Source organism: Mixophyes fleayi, chromosome 8, assembly GCF_038048845.1.
Source record: "Mixophyes fleayi isolate aMixFle1 chromosome 8, aMixFle1.hap1, whole genome shotgun sequence".
NCBI lineage: Eukaryota > Metazoa > Chordata > Amphibia > Anura > Limnodynastidae > Mixophyes > Mixophyes fleayi.
Window position 1 is genome coordinate 141411204 of NC_134409.1, and position 17790 is coordinate 141428993.

Genomic DNA, 17790 nt, shown 5'->3' on the forward strand with positions numbered 1-17790 from the left:
ACCTTCAAATCTTTAGCTCTTTGAAAACCCATCTCTTTATTAGACCTCACCTTATCCCCGATAACACTACTCACACTAATACACCCTCACAACTGTCCCAATCCCCACTCTGAGCCACACTCAGGAGCCTCGCTCCTCTTGTCTCAGCTGCGCCCTCTTCCACTTACAGTGTGAGCTCTGTAATGAGCAGGGTCCTCCATACCCTTTGTTTTCATGTTTATTTTGTCTGCCTTGTATGTCCCTGTTTCATGTATGTACTGTTTTCCCTCCTGTACGGCGCTGCGGAGCACGGTGGTGCCTTACAAATCTACGAGAATAATACATAATAATGTTTGTCGGTTTCCAACTATAAATTTAAAAGAAATTAAAGAAAACATCTGATTGGTTACTACGGGTTACACTTTGGTGCACTAGGTTTGTATTCTGAATGGATGACACATGAAAGAAAACAGTTTGGAACATTCTACAGTTCTCCAGGAGACCAATATAACTAAAACTTCTCATAACTTCTAATTGTGTTGAACCAGAGGAAAGTAAAACAAATCCCCCACTGGGAAAGTTGACAATTTAGTTTCACAAGATGAAGGGGGGGAGGGGAAAGGAGGGGGGAGGAGGGGGAGGAGGGGAAAGGGGGCTCCTTCCAGACCCCAAAACACCTGAATTCTCTTTATTAACCACCCACTTCCTGTACTAGTTGTACTTACAGATACCAGCGGATCCCTTATATCTAAGTACAGATGAACTCATCAGAGAGCACTGACATCATCCAGATCCTTCCAGGTATAATCCAGGCCGGGTGATACTACAGAGGATCAAGTAATCCGGGATATTAGACCGAGGGAGTGTCCCGCCGTCACCCCGCCCCTCAGCACATAAGTCCCTCGCTCCGCTCCCGCCCCTCACTAGGGAAGTCTAGGTGTTGGGCGTGTTCCTCCCTCCAGCCCCGCCCCGCAGTATATAAGTGCCGTCCCTCCGCTCCCGCCCTTCAATAGAGAAGTCTAGGTGTTGGGCGTGTCTCTCCCTCCAGCCCCGCCCCGCAGTATATAAGCCCTCCTCCAGCCCCGCCCCGCAGTATATAAACCCTCCTCCAGCCCCGCCCCGCAGTATATAAGCCCTCCTCCAGCCCCGCCCCGCAGTATATAAGCCCCGGCCCCCCGCTCCCCGCACACTCCGCCATGTGCTCCCGCTCAGTCTACGAGTTCTCCGTCCGCCTCCTGAGCTCCGGGGAGCCGCTGGCTCTGTCCCGGTACCGGGGGAAGGTGCTGCTGATAGAGAACGTGGCCTCTCTCTGAGGGACCACTGTCCGGGACTACACCCAGATGAACCGGCTGCAGAGCGAGTACGGAGCCCGCGGGCTGCGGGTCCTGGGCTTCCCCTGTAACCAGTTCGGGCACCAGGTACCGGGAGCTGCTCCTATTATTGTCTGTTATGTTCTATATCTGCTGTGTCCTCCACTAATACATTATATTATATATCATCTAATTCATTATACTATATTATATTATATATCTGCTGTGTCCTCCACTAATACATTATATTATATATCATCTAATACATTATACTATATTATATTATATATCTGCTGTGTCCTCCACTAATACATTATATTATATTATATTATATTATATATCTGCTGTGTCCTCCACTAATATATTATATTATATATCCTCTAATACATTATACTATATTATATTATATGTCTGCTGTGTCCTCTACTAATACATGACATTATATATCATCTAATACATTATATTATATATCTGCTGTCTTCCACGAATACATTATATACTATATAATATATTCTGCTGTCTCACCCTGATCTGTTATCTTCCACTAATGCATTATTATATTCTGTATACTGTTCTAATATTATACTACTGTCTTGCTGTTAGGTTTATCATCCTCATATAACACTATATAGTAATATATCCATATAACATTACATTATATAGTACATTTTGTTCTGCATCATCTATATTCCTTTATTATACTATTCTATAACCCTCTTGTATTCTGTTCCTGTATATTGTGGTGTATTTATATTCCTCTAATAAGATAACTGTTCCTGTATAGCTGTATATCCTCTTACTGACTTGTGCTGTTACCTGTTGTGTTCCTGTGTATTAGGTGTCATCCTCCTACTATATACAGTATCACTATAGTGTTCTGTAGTTCTCCAATATTACTTTGTATCCTGCTCATCTTACTACTATATACTCTGTATATTACACCATAAATTCCCTCCATATAACCAGTGTTCTCCCAGCACCTATTTCTCACCGGCTCTTGGAGTCCTATTATAATACAATAATCCATTGTTTCTATGTGAGCGCTGCAGCGTTAGACCACTGACCTCTGACCTCCGGTCTGACCAGTCCTGGCAGGTGGGGGCAACAACCTCCCACATCTTTCAGTATCATTGGACCATATACAACGGCCCCACCCGGCTGGTAACGTTTTCTGGGGAGCACTGATATCGCAATATACCCTGGTTCACCCCTCATATTATATTGTACTATATTCATGTACTATATCTCTTGTAGTGCATGTATGTGATATGACTGTAGATAATTCTGTATGTACCTGGCGTGTTCTACAGCTCTTACGTTCTGTCCTGTAGGAGAACACCAGCAACCAGGAGATCTTGCAGTCACTGAAGTACGTACGCCCGGGGGGCGGCTTTGAGCCCAACTTCACCCTCGTTGAGAAGTGCGACGTCAATGGGGAGAAGGAGCACCCCCTCTTCACCTTCCTGAAGGAGAAGCTCCCATACCCCAGCGATGACGCCGTGTCCCTCATGGGTGACCCAAAGAGCATCATCTGGTCCCCGGTGCGGCGCAACGACGTTTCCTGGAACTTTGAGAAGTTTCTGATCGGTGCTGATGGCGTCCCGTACAAGAGATACGGCCGCTGCTTCGAGACCATCAACATCCAGGATGACATTGAGAAGCTCCTCAGAGATGTCCAGCTCGATGATAAGATGTAACGGCCGAAGCGCTCCAGTGTCCACAACTCTCGTTTAAACCTCCTGAAGTCAGGATCCATCGTATCATGTTCATAGCGGCAGCCGGTGATTAGTCCTATTCCCAGTCCATGAGTGATACTCTATCATTATATTATAACTTAGATCCTTCTAGCCTGAGGCGTTGAACGGCGGCCGCAGGAGAGTTGTGCGTTTACTCGCGTCTTGCGGTGTACGAAGACCCCGATCTCCAGTCCAGACGGCAGACACCCCCAGACTTTTTCTTATGATGCTCTTTCTTAAAACTTGCAGAGTGGGAGCTGATGTACCTGTAAACTGTCTGGGGGGGTCACTGAATGGAGGGGATGGTTGTGGGGAACTAATGTTGTATCAAAAAAATAAAGTTTTACAGTTTTTGCTGAAAATATTTCCTGTATCTTCTTACAAATAATCTAATAGGAAGCTGGTGCCCGGGTATAAGGGGTCTCAGTGATCCTGTATCTTCTTACAGATCTAATAGGAAGCTGGTGCCCGGGTATAAAGGGTCTCAGTGATCCTGTATCTTCTTACAGATAATCTAATAGGAAGCTGGTGCCCGGGTATAAAGGGTCTCAGTGATCCTGTATCTTCTTACAGATAATCTAATAGGAAGCTGGTGCCTGGGTATAAAGGGTCTCCGTGATCCTGTATCTTCTTACAGATAATCTAATAGGAAGCTGGTGCCCGGGTATAAAGGGTCTCAGTGATCCTGTATCTTCTTACAGATAATCTAATAGGAAGCTGGTGCCCGGGTATAAAGGGTCTCAGTGATCCTGTATCTTCTTACAGATAATCTAATAGGAAGCTGGTGCCCGGGTATAAAGGGTCTCAGTGATCCTGTATCTTCTTACAGATAATCTAATAGGAAGCTGGTGCCCGGGTATAAAGGGTCTCAGTGATCCTGTATCTTCTTACAGATCTAATAGGAAGCTGGTGCCCGGGTATAAAGGGTCTCAGTGATCCTGTATCTTCTTACAGATAATCTAATAGGAAGCTGGTGCCCGGGTATAAGGGGTCTCAGTGATCCTGTATCTTCTTACAGATAATCTAATAGGAAGCTGGTGCCCGGGTATAAAGGGTCTCAGTGATCCTGTATCTTCTTACAGATAATCTAATAGGAAACTGGTGCCTGGGTATAAAGGGTCTCAGTGATCCTGTATCTTCTTACAGATAATCTAATAGGAAGCTGGTGCCCGGGTATAAAGGGTCTCAGTGATCCTGTATCTTCTTACAGATAATCTAATCGGAAACTGGTGCCTGGGTATAAAGGGTCTCAGTGATCCTGTATCTTCTTACAGATAATCTAATAGGAAGCTGGTGCCTGGGTATAAAGGGTCTCGGTGATCCTGTATCTTCTTACAGATAATCTAATAGGAAGCTGGTGCCTGGGTATAAAGGGTCTCAGTGATCCTGTATCTTCTTACAGATAATCTAATAGGAAGCTGGTGCCTGGGTATAAAGGGTCTCAGTGATCCTGTATCTTCTTACAGATAATCTAATAGGAAGCTGGTGCCCGGGTATAAAGGGTCTCAGTGATCCTGTATCTTACAGATAATCTAATAGGAAGCTGGTGCCTGGGTATAAAGGGTCTCAGTGATCCTGTATCTTCTTACAGATAATCTAATAGGAAGCTGGTGCCTGGGTATAAAGGGTCTCGGTGATCCTGTATCTTCTTACAGATAATCTAATAGGAAGCTGGTGCCCGGGTATAAAGGGTCTCAGTGATCCTGTATCTTCTTACAGATAATCTAATAGGAAGCTGGTGCCCGGGTATAAAGGGGTCTCAGTGATCCTGTATCTTACAGATAATCTAATAGGAAGCTGGTGCCTGGGTATAAAGGGTCTCAGTGATCCTGTATCTTCTTACAGATAATCTAATAGGAAACTGGTGCCTGGGTATAAAGGGTCTCAGTGATCCTGTATCTTCTTACAGATAATCTAATAGGAAGCTGGTGCCTGGGTATAAAGGGGTCTCAGTGATCCTGTATCTTACAGATAATCTAATAGGAAGCTGGTGCCTGGGTATAAAGGGTCTCAGTGATCCTGTATCTTACAGATAATCTAATAGGAAGCTGGTGCCCGGGTATAAAGGGTCTCAGTGATCCTGTATCTTCTTACAGATAATCTAATAGGAAGCTGGTGCCCGGGTATAAAGGGGTCTCAGTGATCTTGTATCTTCCTAGTGCGGGTCTGGACAACCTGTGTCTCCAGGGGTTGGGGAAACTACAAGTCCCAGCATGCCCAGCCAGCTGCAGTCTGTCCAGACCAGGTCTAGGTGCCTTTTATTTCCTGGTTCTGGGTGGATAACACGGTTTCCATCAAGTTTCGCTATTCATCCACAAACCACAGTTGATTCAGGGAAAATTATAAACCACAATACCCCACTTGCTTTAAGGGGGAAAAATCCATCCTGCTCCCATGGTGGTTATATAGGACAACAAGCTGCACCAGTATCCTGTAACTTCAAAGGCACTTGACAGGTGTGGTGAGGACCCCCCCCCCCCCCCCTCACTGACCTAACCTGGGGTGAGTGGTTGGGTGGCACAGGGGAGGGGGGTTGGGGCAAGAGGCAGGTACAGGGTGGGTGCAGTCAGCAGGGGGTTGGGTGGTCACTGTAGAAAGCAGAAACTATTGTGCAGGGACATTGTGAAACATAAGCGGCTCAGACAATAGAACCCGTCCTGTTCTTTGTGTATAAATACTGGAGTGTGCGCTTCCCATTACACGCTGAGTCCTTGTATCACGTCTGTTACATTGTATCACAGCTCTGCCGCACTCAGCACAAGTCCTGACAAATGGTGTTTGTGATCTCACGTGTGTGTGTGTAATATATATATATATATTTATATCTAATTTACAATTTTTTTCCTTTGACAGTTGGTTATTTGTGTATACAAAAAATATCCACCAATTTGTCCTCGTTCAGGAGTGACCAGCAGATTGTTACTGGAGCTATTACTCTCTGATATCACTAGAACAATGTTTCTTGTGATGGTGTTGTCCATGTAATTACCTTGGACTGGTGTAAAATGAGTTTACTATTATTCCAGAAGGGGCTCTACCCCTCTATGGTGTCACAATGATTCAAATAGTGAACCTCCAAACTTTGCAGCTCCTCAAATTGGAAGACTGAGGGCTTGACCCTAAACCTGGGTTCCCTCCTGAAGGGCGTTCTCTTACCCTCTGACCACCCATACAATGCCATGTGCACCAATGGCAGCTGTGCATGAGATGCCTCCATCTTTCTTACATGCGGGTCAGATTCTAATCAGTAGTCTGTCTATCTACTGTGAAATGATTTGGGTGGATCTGTCTGGGATAAGTTCTGACAGATGGAATAGAATTAAGGGGAGTTGTAGTGACCGCTCAGGTCAGTGGGGCTGATAGAGCAGACAGGGTTATATAGAATGGCTGCTATACAATTGACACTAATCTCGCTCTGTGTTTCCCAATGGGGCAGGGACTGATGTTAGTGAGTTCTCTGTACATCGCTGCAGAATTAGTGGCGCTATAGAAATAGCTGCTGAAAATGGAGAATAGCGCTGACATCACCTGAGTGCGGCTTGTACTCACTGTGTGGTTTCCTGTGGTAAGTGCTGATGTTGGAACAGATAAGAAGCAGAACAGGATGTAATATTTGCAGCTAGTTCCATACAATCAGTGATAAGAAAATAGCATCATCATATATTTATATAGCGCCACTGATTCCGCAGCGCTGTACAGAGAACTCGCTCACATCAGTCCCTGCCCCATAGGAGCTTACAGTCTAAATTCCCCAAGAGACAGAGACTAGGGTCAATTTTGATAGCAGCTAATTAGCCTACTAGTATGTTTTTGGAGTGTGGGAGAAAACCGGAGCACCCGGAGGAAAACCACGCAAACACGGGGAGAACATACAAACTCCATCAGGTTTGTGCTTCTCTGTTGATGAAACAGTTAATTGCTCCAATTAATCTGCTTTTGGCCACAGTATTTTTATTGTCTATTCCCAAACTGCCCTAATCTCTGGTATTTCCAGACTGCTGTAGGTGCCAAGCACTTGCTCTGCAGATACGGTGTCTCCAGGTTTAATGTGGGCGGCTGAGTCACTATCTTTGAAGGAAACAGCTTCTCACTTCGTGGAGAGACTGCTGGGTCAGGATGACTTTGCACATTTGCTTTGCAGGCAACGCAGGTAATAACCATGAGGCTTTAAGACCATAAGTTCCACAGTTACTATTCTGCCATCACAACAACATCCAGCATTTAGGGCTGTAACAGTGGAGAAATATTGTTGGTTGATCTATAACTGTTCCTGGAGGAAGCAGAATAGAAATGTATCATCGCCATAATAAACCTGCCCCTCAGAGGTCGGGTCTACGAGTAGCTGAGCGCTAGAGGCGGAGACAGGACACGCGGAGCGGCCAATAGTGACAAGTAGAAAATAACATTCATATAACAACCACACTAAATACACTGATAGTCCAGACCTAAGAGAACGGGATTTACTGGTGATTATAGATCTCCCTTCTCCGCCCTATCAGCGCCATGTGAGGAGACGGCGCCACAGGGGTCCCAGAAATAAACAACAAAACTACTGGGGAAAGAATTATGAGAGAAAAAATGAATATGAAACCGCAATCTGAGGCAGCGCAGACAAATGCCGCCTCGGTAGCTGCAGCAACAGGGCCCTAATAGATGTGATGACCGTAAATATAATATACTATATATTATATATACCATAATATAGCTGCTTTGTGGTCTGTTCCAGGGAAGCTGAATTCAGATGGACGCACAAAGTACTCAGACCGCGCAGAGTGCGCTGACAACTGTCCGCAATAAGAATACACAAAATTCACCTCAATCCAAAACATTTGGCTGTGTGTGGTCTCCAGGAATGGGGGCTCTTCCTGTCCAATCACATAATTATAATGGGTCACAAAAGTAAGTTAATCCCAACCAACATCTAAGTGGGATCATTCAGATGTTGACTGGTAAATCTGATTGGATGATGACCACATCTGACATCTGTGGTTGTACAACTTAATTGTAAGACACAAGGTAATTGAAGATGTTGAAATGGTGGGGAGCTGCCATCTCTAACACAGTTACAAAAGGTTTGGGGGAGCCCTGCGATAATTGGTTATTTTATGACATCCAACAAGTTAACTAACCAAGAAATTACGATCATCTTGTCAGTAAAATATTCTTTCAAAACACGCACAGAAATTGCATATATCTTGGATTGTGATCAATTATTTTATATATGGAAATATTCAGTCTGTTTAACCTTATATATGTAGATGTAATAAATATTTTAATTAAACTTAAATAATTCTTAACAGAACAATGTTTGAATTTCATATAAAATTACAGAAATAAATGTAAAACAAGATAAAACAAACTGAACCATTCATAGTTTAGTGTAAATACTTCATGTGAGAAATGCGCACGGAAATGGATGATTTGCTAATTATTGCTGATTAGTAGCTCCCTGAGTTACAGTATAAAATAGCTCTTTATGGTGCTGTAATCATCCTCTAGGTCCAAAACCATTTCAATCATCTGGTCATCCCCAGGAGCTGGTTCAGTTACGCCCCCTGCTGGTGAGTTTGTGTCATCTAATGTCAGGGACAGAATTTCCTCAGGATCTCGGCTAATGTCAGGGTCCCACTCCAGGGTCCGGGAGATCTCCTTCATCACCGGGGAGCTGGTGTTCTCTAAATATTGCAGACAATAAATATTCTAAATAACGGAAATGCTCATTTTGATATTGGACATAGATGAGTCTCCTATTAATGATATCAGGAAGGATTACTAGAAAGATCATCATTTATTTTCCATGGAAAATAGAGAATTCTGACGATATTAAGATATCAAAGTTGCACAATAATAATTGGGACTCACCGATAATGTCCAGAAGGTCTCTGGTGATATCTTGTGGACTCGGATCTCTGGGCAGATTCTCAGCGTCTTGAAGCAATGGCTGTAATTCCTCACTGTATGGAAAGTTAGAGCTTAAATTCTGTACAACCCGGACTCGGTTACCCCATTATAGGGCCCCCAGTGCCTAACATGTAAATATGCTGCCACGTGGTGAGAGCGCATGAGGTATAATTACAGTATAATACTACGGTAATGTCATGTATGTTACTCAGCTCAGTAAGGCAGCATTACATATACACATACACCCTCAGCGACCACTTTATGAGGTACACCTGCTCGTTAATGCAAATATCTGATCAGCCAATCACGTGGCAGCAACAATAGGCAGAAGAGCATGCAGACACGGTCAAGAGGTTCAGTTGTTGTTCAGACCAAACGCCAATATAGGGAACAAATGTGATGTAAGTGACTGTGACCGTGGAATGATTGATGGTAACGGGTGTTTGAGTTTCTCACAAACTGCTGATCTCCTGGGACCTTCACACACAACAGTCTCTAGAGCTTACAGAGGATGGTGTACAAAACAAAAACATCCAGTGAGCGTCAGTTCTGTGGGCGAAAATGCCTTGTCAATGCGAGGGAGAATGGTCAGACTGGTTCAAGCTGACAGGATGGTGACGGTAACTGACATAACCATGTGTTATACCAGCGATGTACAGAGGAGCATCTCTAACCACACAGCATGTCAGACCTTGAGGTGGATGGGCTACAGCAGCAGAAGACCACACTGGGCTCTACACCGGACCTCCTCATACCACCCCGGACCTCCTCATACCACGCCGGACCTCCTCATACCACGCCGGACCTCCTCATACCACACCGGACCTCCTCATACCACCCCGGACCTCCTCATACCACGCCGGACCTCCTCATACCACTCTGGACCTCTTCATACCACGCTGGACCTCTTCATACCACGCTAGACCTCTTCATACCACGCTGGACCCCTTCATACCACCCCGGACCTCCTCATACCACGCCGGACCTCCTCATACCACTCTGGACCTCTTCATACCACGCTGGACCCCTTCATACCACGCCGGACCTCCGCATACCACTCAGGACCTCTTCATACCACGTCGGACCTTGAGGTGGATGGGCTACAGCAACAGAAGACCACACAGGGCTCCACTCCAGACCTCCTCATACCACGCTGGACCTCCTTATACCACACTGTGTTATTCTCCTGTCAGCAAAGATCAGGGACTGAGGCTACAGTGGGCACAGACTCACCAAACCTGGAGAGATGTAGAAAAACATTTCCTGGTCTGAAACTCTCAATTTCTACTGGACCTTCAGATGATAGGGTCAGAATTTGGCGTAAACAACATGAACCCATCCTGCCTTGTGTCAGCGGTACAGGCTTGTAGTGTAATGGTGTTAGGAATGTTTTCTTGGCACACAATAGGCCCCTAATAGCAACTAAGCATTGTTTAATGTCACAGCCTACCGGAGTGTAGCTGCTGATCATGTGCATCCTTTATGGCCACAGTCTGCCCATCTTCTAATGGCTACTTCCAGCAGGATAACGCGTCATGTCACACAGCTCACGTCATCTCAAGCTGGTTCCACGGACATGACAATGAGATCAAAGTACTCCAGTGGTCTCCAGAGTCACCAGATCTCAGTCCAATAGAGCAGCTTTGGGATGTAGTGGAACGAGAGATTTTTATCGTTAATGTGCATCCGACAAGTCTGCAGCAACTGTGTGATGTCACCATGGACCAGAATCTGTGAGGAATGTTACCAGCACCTTGTACTATCCCTGCCACAAAGAACTCCGGCAAAGGTGGGTCTTACACAATACTAGGATGGTGTACCTAATAAAGTGGCGTGTGTTGTGTTGTGTGTGTATGTATGTATGTATATATATATATATATATATATATATATCATTAGTATAATACATCAATCACACATTAGTTGCTTTACTCACATTAAGCTCTTAACACATAAACAATTTATATTTCTGTTTGGTAGATTTGAATCATTCCACCAGGAATCTTCTCAATACATAAACACCAAACTATTCCGCAATCAGATCTACCGGAGATAATCCAATGGTTTCATGTAAACTTTATTACACACTTAGTGACTCATAACACAGTTGTATAACACAGTTGTATAACTCCGCCATCTCCACCAAAACATATTAGTGTGAATTGGACAATTTATTTCATGGGTTTTCTACCTAGAATATATTATTTTGCATTCCTGCAACTGTTACTCCATTCTTTATTGTTGTGGTTTATAAATGTTCTCTCTGGATACAATAATATCTACGTGCAGAGCTGAGCTATGTGGTATCATAATAAAACTGATATAAACCAGTCTAATTACATAAACACATGGCTGAAATGCACTGACGTCTGTAGAGATGTCCTAGGAGGGTGCATATGATAAGTCGTCTGAATGTGGACATTACTGTAATGGGCATTGTTACTAGTGATGTACAATAATATGATCTACGTTGTGGTGATCAGTACCTGACAGAAGGTGGATTATTATGGAGGTGCAGAACGTTCTCTATATTGGACAGTGGTTTCCTGACACAGATGTGACGGTTACAGACAGTCTCAGGGAACTGTCTCTTTGTAGGCATCAGTCTAACGCTCTCCGCCGGCTGACTGAGGATAGATGGTCTTCCAGATGGACTATGTTGTGGCTCTATGGGGCCAGGTCTCTCCAGCATGTGGGGTGCGGAGGGCTGAGCGTCCTGCAGCTGACTGGACGCTCTGGTAATCGCAGCTGAAAGCTCCTTCCTGCATCTTATCAACTTCTCAGACATGGCTCCTAGGTACATAAAGCACAATATGATCAGACGGACGCTGGGCGTCTATAGAACACAGCTCATAGTATTATTACCGGTTATTCCTATAGCACCACCATATTACAGAGCGCTGTACAGAGATACTCTGTGTACCATATATGTCCTCTGTATGACCGTCCCTCTCGGTCATTAACCCTGGCAGTGCCCACAGTTCCAATGGAGAATGCAGGTGATGCTGTCATGGAGAAGCAGTGCATTATGGGTGTGAATACCAGTCTTATATATTAGACATATTTCCCATGTTGTCTTCCTGTCCATCGTTCTGCCGGACGACTCAGTCTCAGCCCCCTGGACAACACCCGGAACAGACCACAATTTGTCATTCATTATAAAGTTACTGCAATCCATTCGCCTTATTCCACCATAACCGCACTGCACAGGTGTGGCCCTCGCTGTATAGAGCGCTTAGGGCCCAAGAGTAATGCATAAACTGATATTATAAAATATATATATATGATATTATATTAATAAACATTTCTCTCAGCATTACCCGTAGACGTAAGTGATGATATCTATAGATAACAGTCTGTGTACACAGAACACGTGATTGTATCTAGATGTGTAATACAGAGGATCACTGGTTAGTATTAGCAGTTACTTAGTGTCGCATTATAAACCACACAGGAAACAGTAACACTGAGAGTAACTATGACACAGCGCACAATGGATGACGCCATAAACCAGGAGCTTACGGTGTTACAGACCGGCAGCCATGACACGTAGGGAGGAAGATTATACTCCAGCAGTTCCTGCTCCCAACCGATGGGTGGAACAAAACTGTGCGCGAGGAATAGGCGTATCCATGGCAACAGCTGCAGCCAATCAGAACAGCAGCTGTGAAGGCAGCTGGCGCTCCCATGTAAGAGATGTAAAGTACTCGTGTCGCCTGCAGACAGAGGAGGCCGCCATTTTGTAGAGCGACTGCACTATTCCTGAGAATAAAACCCATCGTCTGACTTGGAAGTAGTGACGTCAGGCGGCCATTATGTGAACTTTTATCTTCACAAGATTACGGCCTATTACTTCACTAGGGGCCACCGACATCACTGAGCAGTTTGTAGAGGCGGCCATCTTGTGAGCTAAACACATCCTTTGAACTATGGACAAGTGGCCCTCCGAGCCTCACCCTGCGGCCCCCCCAAGCCTCCCCCTGCGGCCCTCTGAGCCTCCAAGCCTCCACCCTGCAGCCCTCCGAGCCTCCCCCTGCGGCCCTCCGAGCTTTGCCCTGCGGCCCCCCCAAGCCTCCCCCTGCGGCCCTCTGAGCCTCCAAGCCTCCACCCTGCGGCCCTCCGAGCCTCGCCCTGCGGCCCCCCCAAGCCTCCCCCTGCGGCCCTCTGAGCCTCCAAGCCTCCACCCTGCAGCCCTCCAAGCCTCCCCCTGCGGCCCTCCGAGCCTCGCCCTGCGGCCCTCTGAGCCTCCACCCTGCAGCCCCCCAAGCCTCCCCCTGCGGCCCTCCGAGCCTCGCCCTGCGGCCCCCCCAAGCCTCCCCCTGCAGCCCTCTGAGCCTCCAAGCCTCCACCCTGCAGCCCTCCAAGCCTCCCCCTGCGGCCCTCCGAGCCTCGCCCTGCGGCCCTCTGAGCCTCCAAGCCTCCACCCTGCAGCCCCCCAAGCCTCCCCCTGCGGCCCTCCGAGCCTCGCCCTGCGGCCCCCCCAAGCCTCCCCCTGCAGCCCTCTGAGCCTCCAAGCCTCCACCCTGCAGCCCTCCAAGCCTCCCCCTGCGGCCCTCCAAGCCTCGCCCTGCGGCCCCCCAAGCCTCCCCCTGCGGCCCTCTGAGCCTCCACCCTGCAGCCCTCCAAGCCTCCCCCTGCGGCCCTCCGAGCCCTGCCCTGCGGCCCTCCGATCCTCCCACTGCAGGCCCTCCGAGCCCTGCCCTGCAGCCCTCCAAGCCTCCCCCTGCGGCCCTCCGAGCCTCGCCCTGCGGCCCCCCAAGCCTCACCCTGCAGCCCCCCAAGCCTCGCCCTCCGGTCCTCCGAGCCCCCCCGCCTGCGGCCCTCAGTGCCTCCCCCTGGGCTCTCCCGAACCTCCCCTTGTGGCTCTCAGGGCCTCCCCCCTGCGGCCCTCCGAGCCTCCGAGTCTCCCCCTGCGGCCCCAGCCTCTTCCTCCGTCAGATCGGTTTGTTAGACCTGATAACACTTTATAATGCCTGCAGACATGTTATTGCAGAGCGGTGTCTCTTTCTGTGAGTAAACATATTGTTTGACCTTACAGACCGGACGTGTTCCCGGTTCCCCAGTCTCATCTCTGAGGAACATGGATTAATAATCTGAGGCCCAAGTGATCGTACTGAGCATGTGCGGAACAAAGTCCCATGTATGGAACTGAAGCCTGGTTTGTGCTGCTATTACAAACAATAAATAAAGCTTTAATTAAAAAAAAAAAAAACCTTTTAAAAGGCTCTAAAATGTAGCAGTAATAATATATAATGTATATATATATATTTACATATTTACCACCCCCATCACCAGAAAATATATATTTGTTATATTCTGAGGGGTGGGGCAACCTCACTATTAATCAACAACATTTGTTTTCACTTGGGTCTCTCTAGTACCAGAACGGGCATTGTGGCGATAACCCCCTAATATTTAGGGCACCGTTTACATAGACATTTGGCTTCTATTACAGGATACGACCACGGTGCTATTGGCTCTGTCACATTGTATTATTATCCTTACACTACAATGGTGAATGAAGATTTAAAGCGTCAGTCTGCGATCTGGGGGTAGAGATGTTAATCAGTCCTTACTTGGCCCTGTTGGTCATTATGCACCCAGAATTACATGTATAAATACAACTAATGACAGAGGCCATTCGGGTGACTGCGTCCCACTCCTATATTAGATGTAGTCTTCACCCACAGAGCTCTCAGCCAATCCCCCCCCCATAACTCCAACCTCATCTCTACCTACACCCCTCGCTGCCCCCTCCGCTCTGCCAATGACCCCCGCCTCACTACCTCACTGATCACCTCTTCCCACTCCCACCTCCTCAGCTGTGGAACCATCTCCCACGCTCCATCAGGTTAAGTCTCTGCTCTCCAAGGCTTCAAGTGTGCCCATAAGAGTCACTTCTTTATACAGGTCTATCAGTCTCCTCCTTTCACCCCCAGTCGGTACCACCCTATTTGTGTCTCCCCCTTTCCTTTAGGATGTGAGGTCTCAGGAGCAGGGTCCCAGTTACTCGTGTTCTCCTTCTAATATCCCATCACCCTCTGTACCTCTATTCTGCCTCCTTAGCCCTGCTGTCCTGAGCTCAGTACTACTTCCCGCTGATTACTACCATCACTCTCACTGTCCTGTAATAACTAGTTCTGTATTACCAATCTATCTGTGTGTGATGTGTTAATGAGTAGATGTTTATTTTTGTATAATTATATTCAGTTTAATTATATTATTACTACTGTTAATTTCATGTTCAGCGCTACAGCCCATTTGTGACAATAATAAGACCTCAGAGGGACCTTTTGCTGTAAAGACATCAGTGAAGGAGAAGGTCTGTGCTCTACTATCTCTTACTGATGCCTCAGACAAGACGGAGTAAGACAAAATCATCATTATCACCATTTATTTATATAGCGCCACTAATTCCGCAGCGCTGTACAGAGAACTCACTCACATCAGTCCCTGCCCCATTGGAGCTTACAGTCTAAATTCCGTAGCTGCATCAGCGCCGCCCTGGGTGTGACATTTTGCAACTGCTCCCAAGTTATTCCACCCAAGTTAAAATCGATTTGCCCACTAAAGTGGCTGCAAAGCCTACATGGTGAATCTAAGGCGGAAGATGGGCTCTTCAGAAGACCGTCTAATCTCTTGGCCAAGGGGTCCCTAAAAGCCAGAACTGGATGAGGAAGTGAGGGTCCTGCTAGAAGCAAAATCAGAGGAGACATAGCTGGAGAGGTTCCCGGTAACTCCAAATCTTCTTGGGTAATGGATAAAGGGCCCCAGAACACTGAGAGGTACAAACAGCTTTTGTCTGGATTCAGCCACTAAGCCCAACTCATTAGAGAGCTGGTCTGGGTCCTTTCTAAATTGGGAGTACAGGGCTGATCTTAGTTCTCCAAATCCTGAAGGTTCAGTGTTGAAAGTAATCACCCGAGACAATCAGAATACATTGCAGGTAGGGACTAATTCTAGAGGGGCTGCTTAATTGTCTAGGACCTCGTTACTCGTCATCTCCACTTTACCTCAACTGGAGGGAGCAGAACCAACTCCTCTAACCGTTCTCTAGTAACTCCTTCTGTTGGGAAGGATGACTGGACTTATGAAGCCGCCAAGCGGACTGTAGCCCCTGGGACTGTGGAGCGATGCTGGGAGCACAGAGGGGATGTGATTGTCCTGCAGGTGATTTGGTCTTTTATAAGAGATAGAACAGTTGTCATGTTTCGGTGCCCACGGCCCCCTGATCTGGATATGTATGCTGAGAATAGTACATGCCCTCAGTCTGTATTACCCTGCTATGCTATAAAGAGGGATGGCTCTCACATGTCCATCACCTATTCAGGGGTTATCTGCTAGAAGAGAACTGAATCTCAAAATCAGTATCTCCAAAACGGAACTCATTGTCTTTCCTCCGCCCAGACTCCCCTTCCCCATGACCTCTCTATTGTCGTCAACAACAACACCACCATCTCCTCTGTTACCCAACTCCGCTGCCTGGGTGTCACCCTCGACTCCTCTCTCTCTTTTGCCCCCCACATCCATTCCCTTGCCCAGTCCTGTCGCTTCCAACTGCGCAACATTGCCCGCATCCAACCCTTCCTCTCTCAGGATGCCACCAAACTATCATCCACGCACTCATCATCTCCCGCCTTGATTATTGCAACCTTCTCCTCACTGGCCTCCCCCACTCCCCCCTCCACTCTATAATCAATGCGGCCGCAAGACTCATCTTCCTCTCATGCCTTTCCTCTTCGGCCTCCCCTCTCTGCCTCGCCCTACACTGGCTCCCCTTCCCCTACAGAATCCTTTTCAAACTCTCACCACCACTTACAAGGCTCTCTCCAACTCTACTGCCCCTTATATCTCTAACCTCCTCTCCATTCACACTCCTGCCCGCTCCCTGCGCTCAGCCAATGATCGCCGCCTCTCCTCCACTCTTATCACCTCTTCCCACTCCAGAATCCAAGACTTTTCCCGGGCAGCCCCCCTTCACTGGAACGACCTCCCTCGTTCCATCCGCCTCTCTCCGACTCTGTGCTCCTTCAAACGTGCACTGAAAACCCACCTCTTCCGTAAAGCCTACCAACCACCTACTTAACCCCCATCTCCTCCACCACTCGCTCTCCCTTCTCTCTTCTGGCTCCCCTTGTGCCTGGTCTGTCTACCCTCCCTTAGGATGTAAGCTCACATAAGCAGAGCCCTCATCCCTCCTGTCTCCTCATCTATTCTTCTGCTCCGTGCTTATTGCATCTGCCTGCCTGGAGTTTCTGAAGTATTGGTATTTGTGTTTATTGTTCTGTACTGTTTCACCCTGTATAGTCTACTGTTTGTACTGTGGACGGCGCTGCAGAAATCTTGTGGCGCCTAACAAATAAATGATAATTATAACTGAATGACAGAGATTAGTTTATTGGTTCCCAATCTGTGAGCTGTCGCTCCCTGGGGGGCCTCAGTCAGGGCCAGTGGTGAGCAAGGCTACTTGGACTACTTGGTTATTATTTTGACTTAGGGGTGCCTTGAACTAAAGTTTGGGATCCACTGGTTGGAGCACAGTGCCTCACATTTCCCTGTCTAGGTGTTTCAATGCCAGCAGTGGTAAGTTACCATATTTCTGTGAAAGTCTATCCCTCTTTCATATTCAGGCAGAGAAGTTTGTGTAACAAGGTATAAAATAAAAGTTATGAACAAGGAGGGGGTTATTACATGGGGGGGTCATAGACAATGGAAAACAATGAACATCTCAGGGACGATAACTGGATGATACAGTAGATAGTTCAGTCACCCGTAATAATGGACTTATCACCATTGTATAACTTGCATCTGATGGGACCTGTAGGTTACCCCTGGAGGTAAGAGAGTGGGTGTAATGGGTGTTA

The 17790-nt window shown here is 46.9% G+C and overlaps 2 protein-coding genes across 2 annotated transcripts; one reads left to right on the forward strand and one right to left on the reverse strand.

The window, feature by feature from the left end:
• The first annotated feature begins 1154 nt into the window (after positions 1–1154).
• Positions 1155–3387, forward strand: GPX1 (glutathione peroxidase 1). The gene is made up of 2 exons (XM_075183918.1): positions 1155–1397; positions 2621–3387. Exons 1-2 carry the CDS (start codon positions 1176–1178, stop codon positions 2984–2986), a joined length of 588 nt encoding a protein of 195 aa, XP_075040019.1. The 5' UTR covers positions 1155–1175; the 3' UTR covers positions 2987–3387.
• Positions 3388–8394: 5007 nt separating this feature from the next.
• Positions 8395–12866, reverse strand: C8H3orf62 (chromosome 8 C3orf62 homolog). Its single transcript, XM_075184152.1, has 3 exons — positions 11413–12866; positions 8888–8979; positions 8395–8700 (listed from the first exon to the last, which is right to left on the reverse strand). Exons 1-3 carry the CDS (start codon positions 11727–11729, stop codon positions 8480–8482), a joined length of 630 nt encoding a protein of 209 aa, XP_075040253.1. The 5' UTR covers positions 11730–12866; the 3' UTR covers positions 8395–8479.
• Between the last annotated feature and the right edge of the window lie 4924 nt (positions 12867–17790).

Excerpts from the sequence above, each read along its gene's own strand:
- C8H3orf62 (XM_075184152.1), bottom strand. The coding sequence starts at position 11,729 with ATGTACCTAGGAGCCATGTCTGAGAAGTTGATAAGATGCAGGAAGGAG. Across the intron at positions 8,980-11,412 it reads AATAATCCACCTTCTGTCAG|TGAGGAATTACAGCCATTGC; the intron begins GTACTGATCACC and ends CTTTCCATACAG. Across the intron at positions 8,701-8,887 it reads AGACCTTCTGGACATTATCG|AGAACACCAGCTCCCCGGTG; the intron begins GTGAGTCCCAAT and ends TGCAATATTTAG.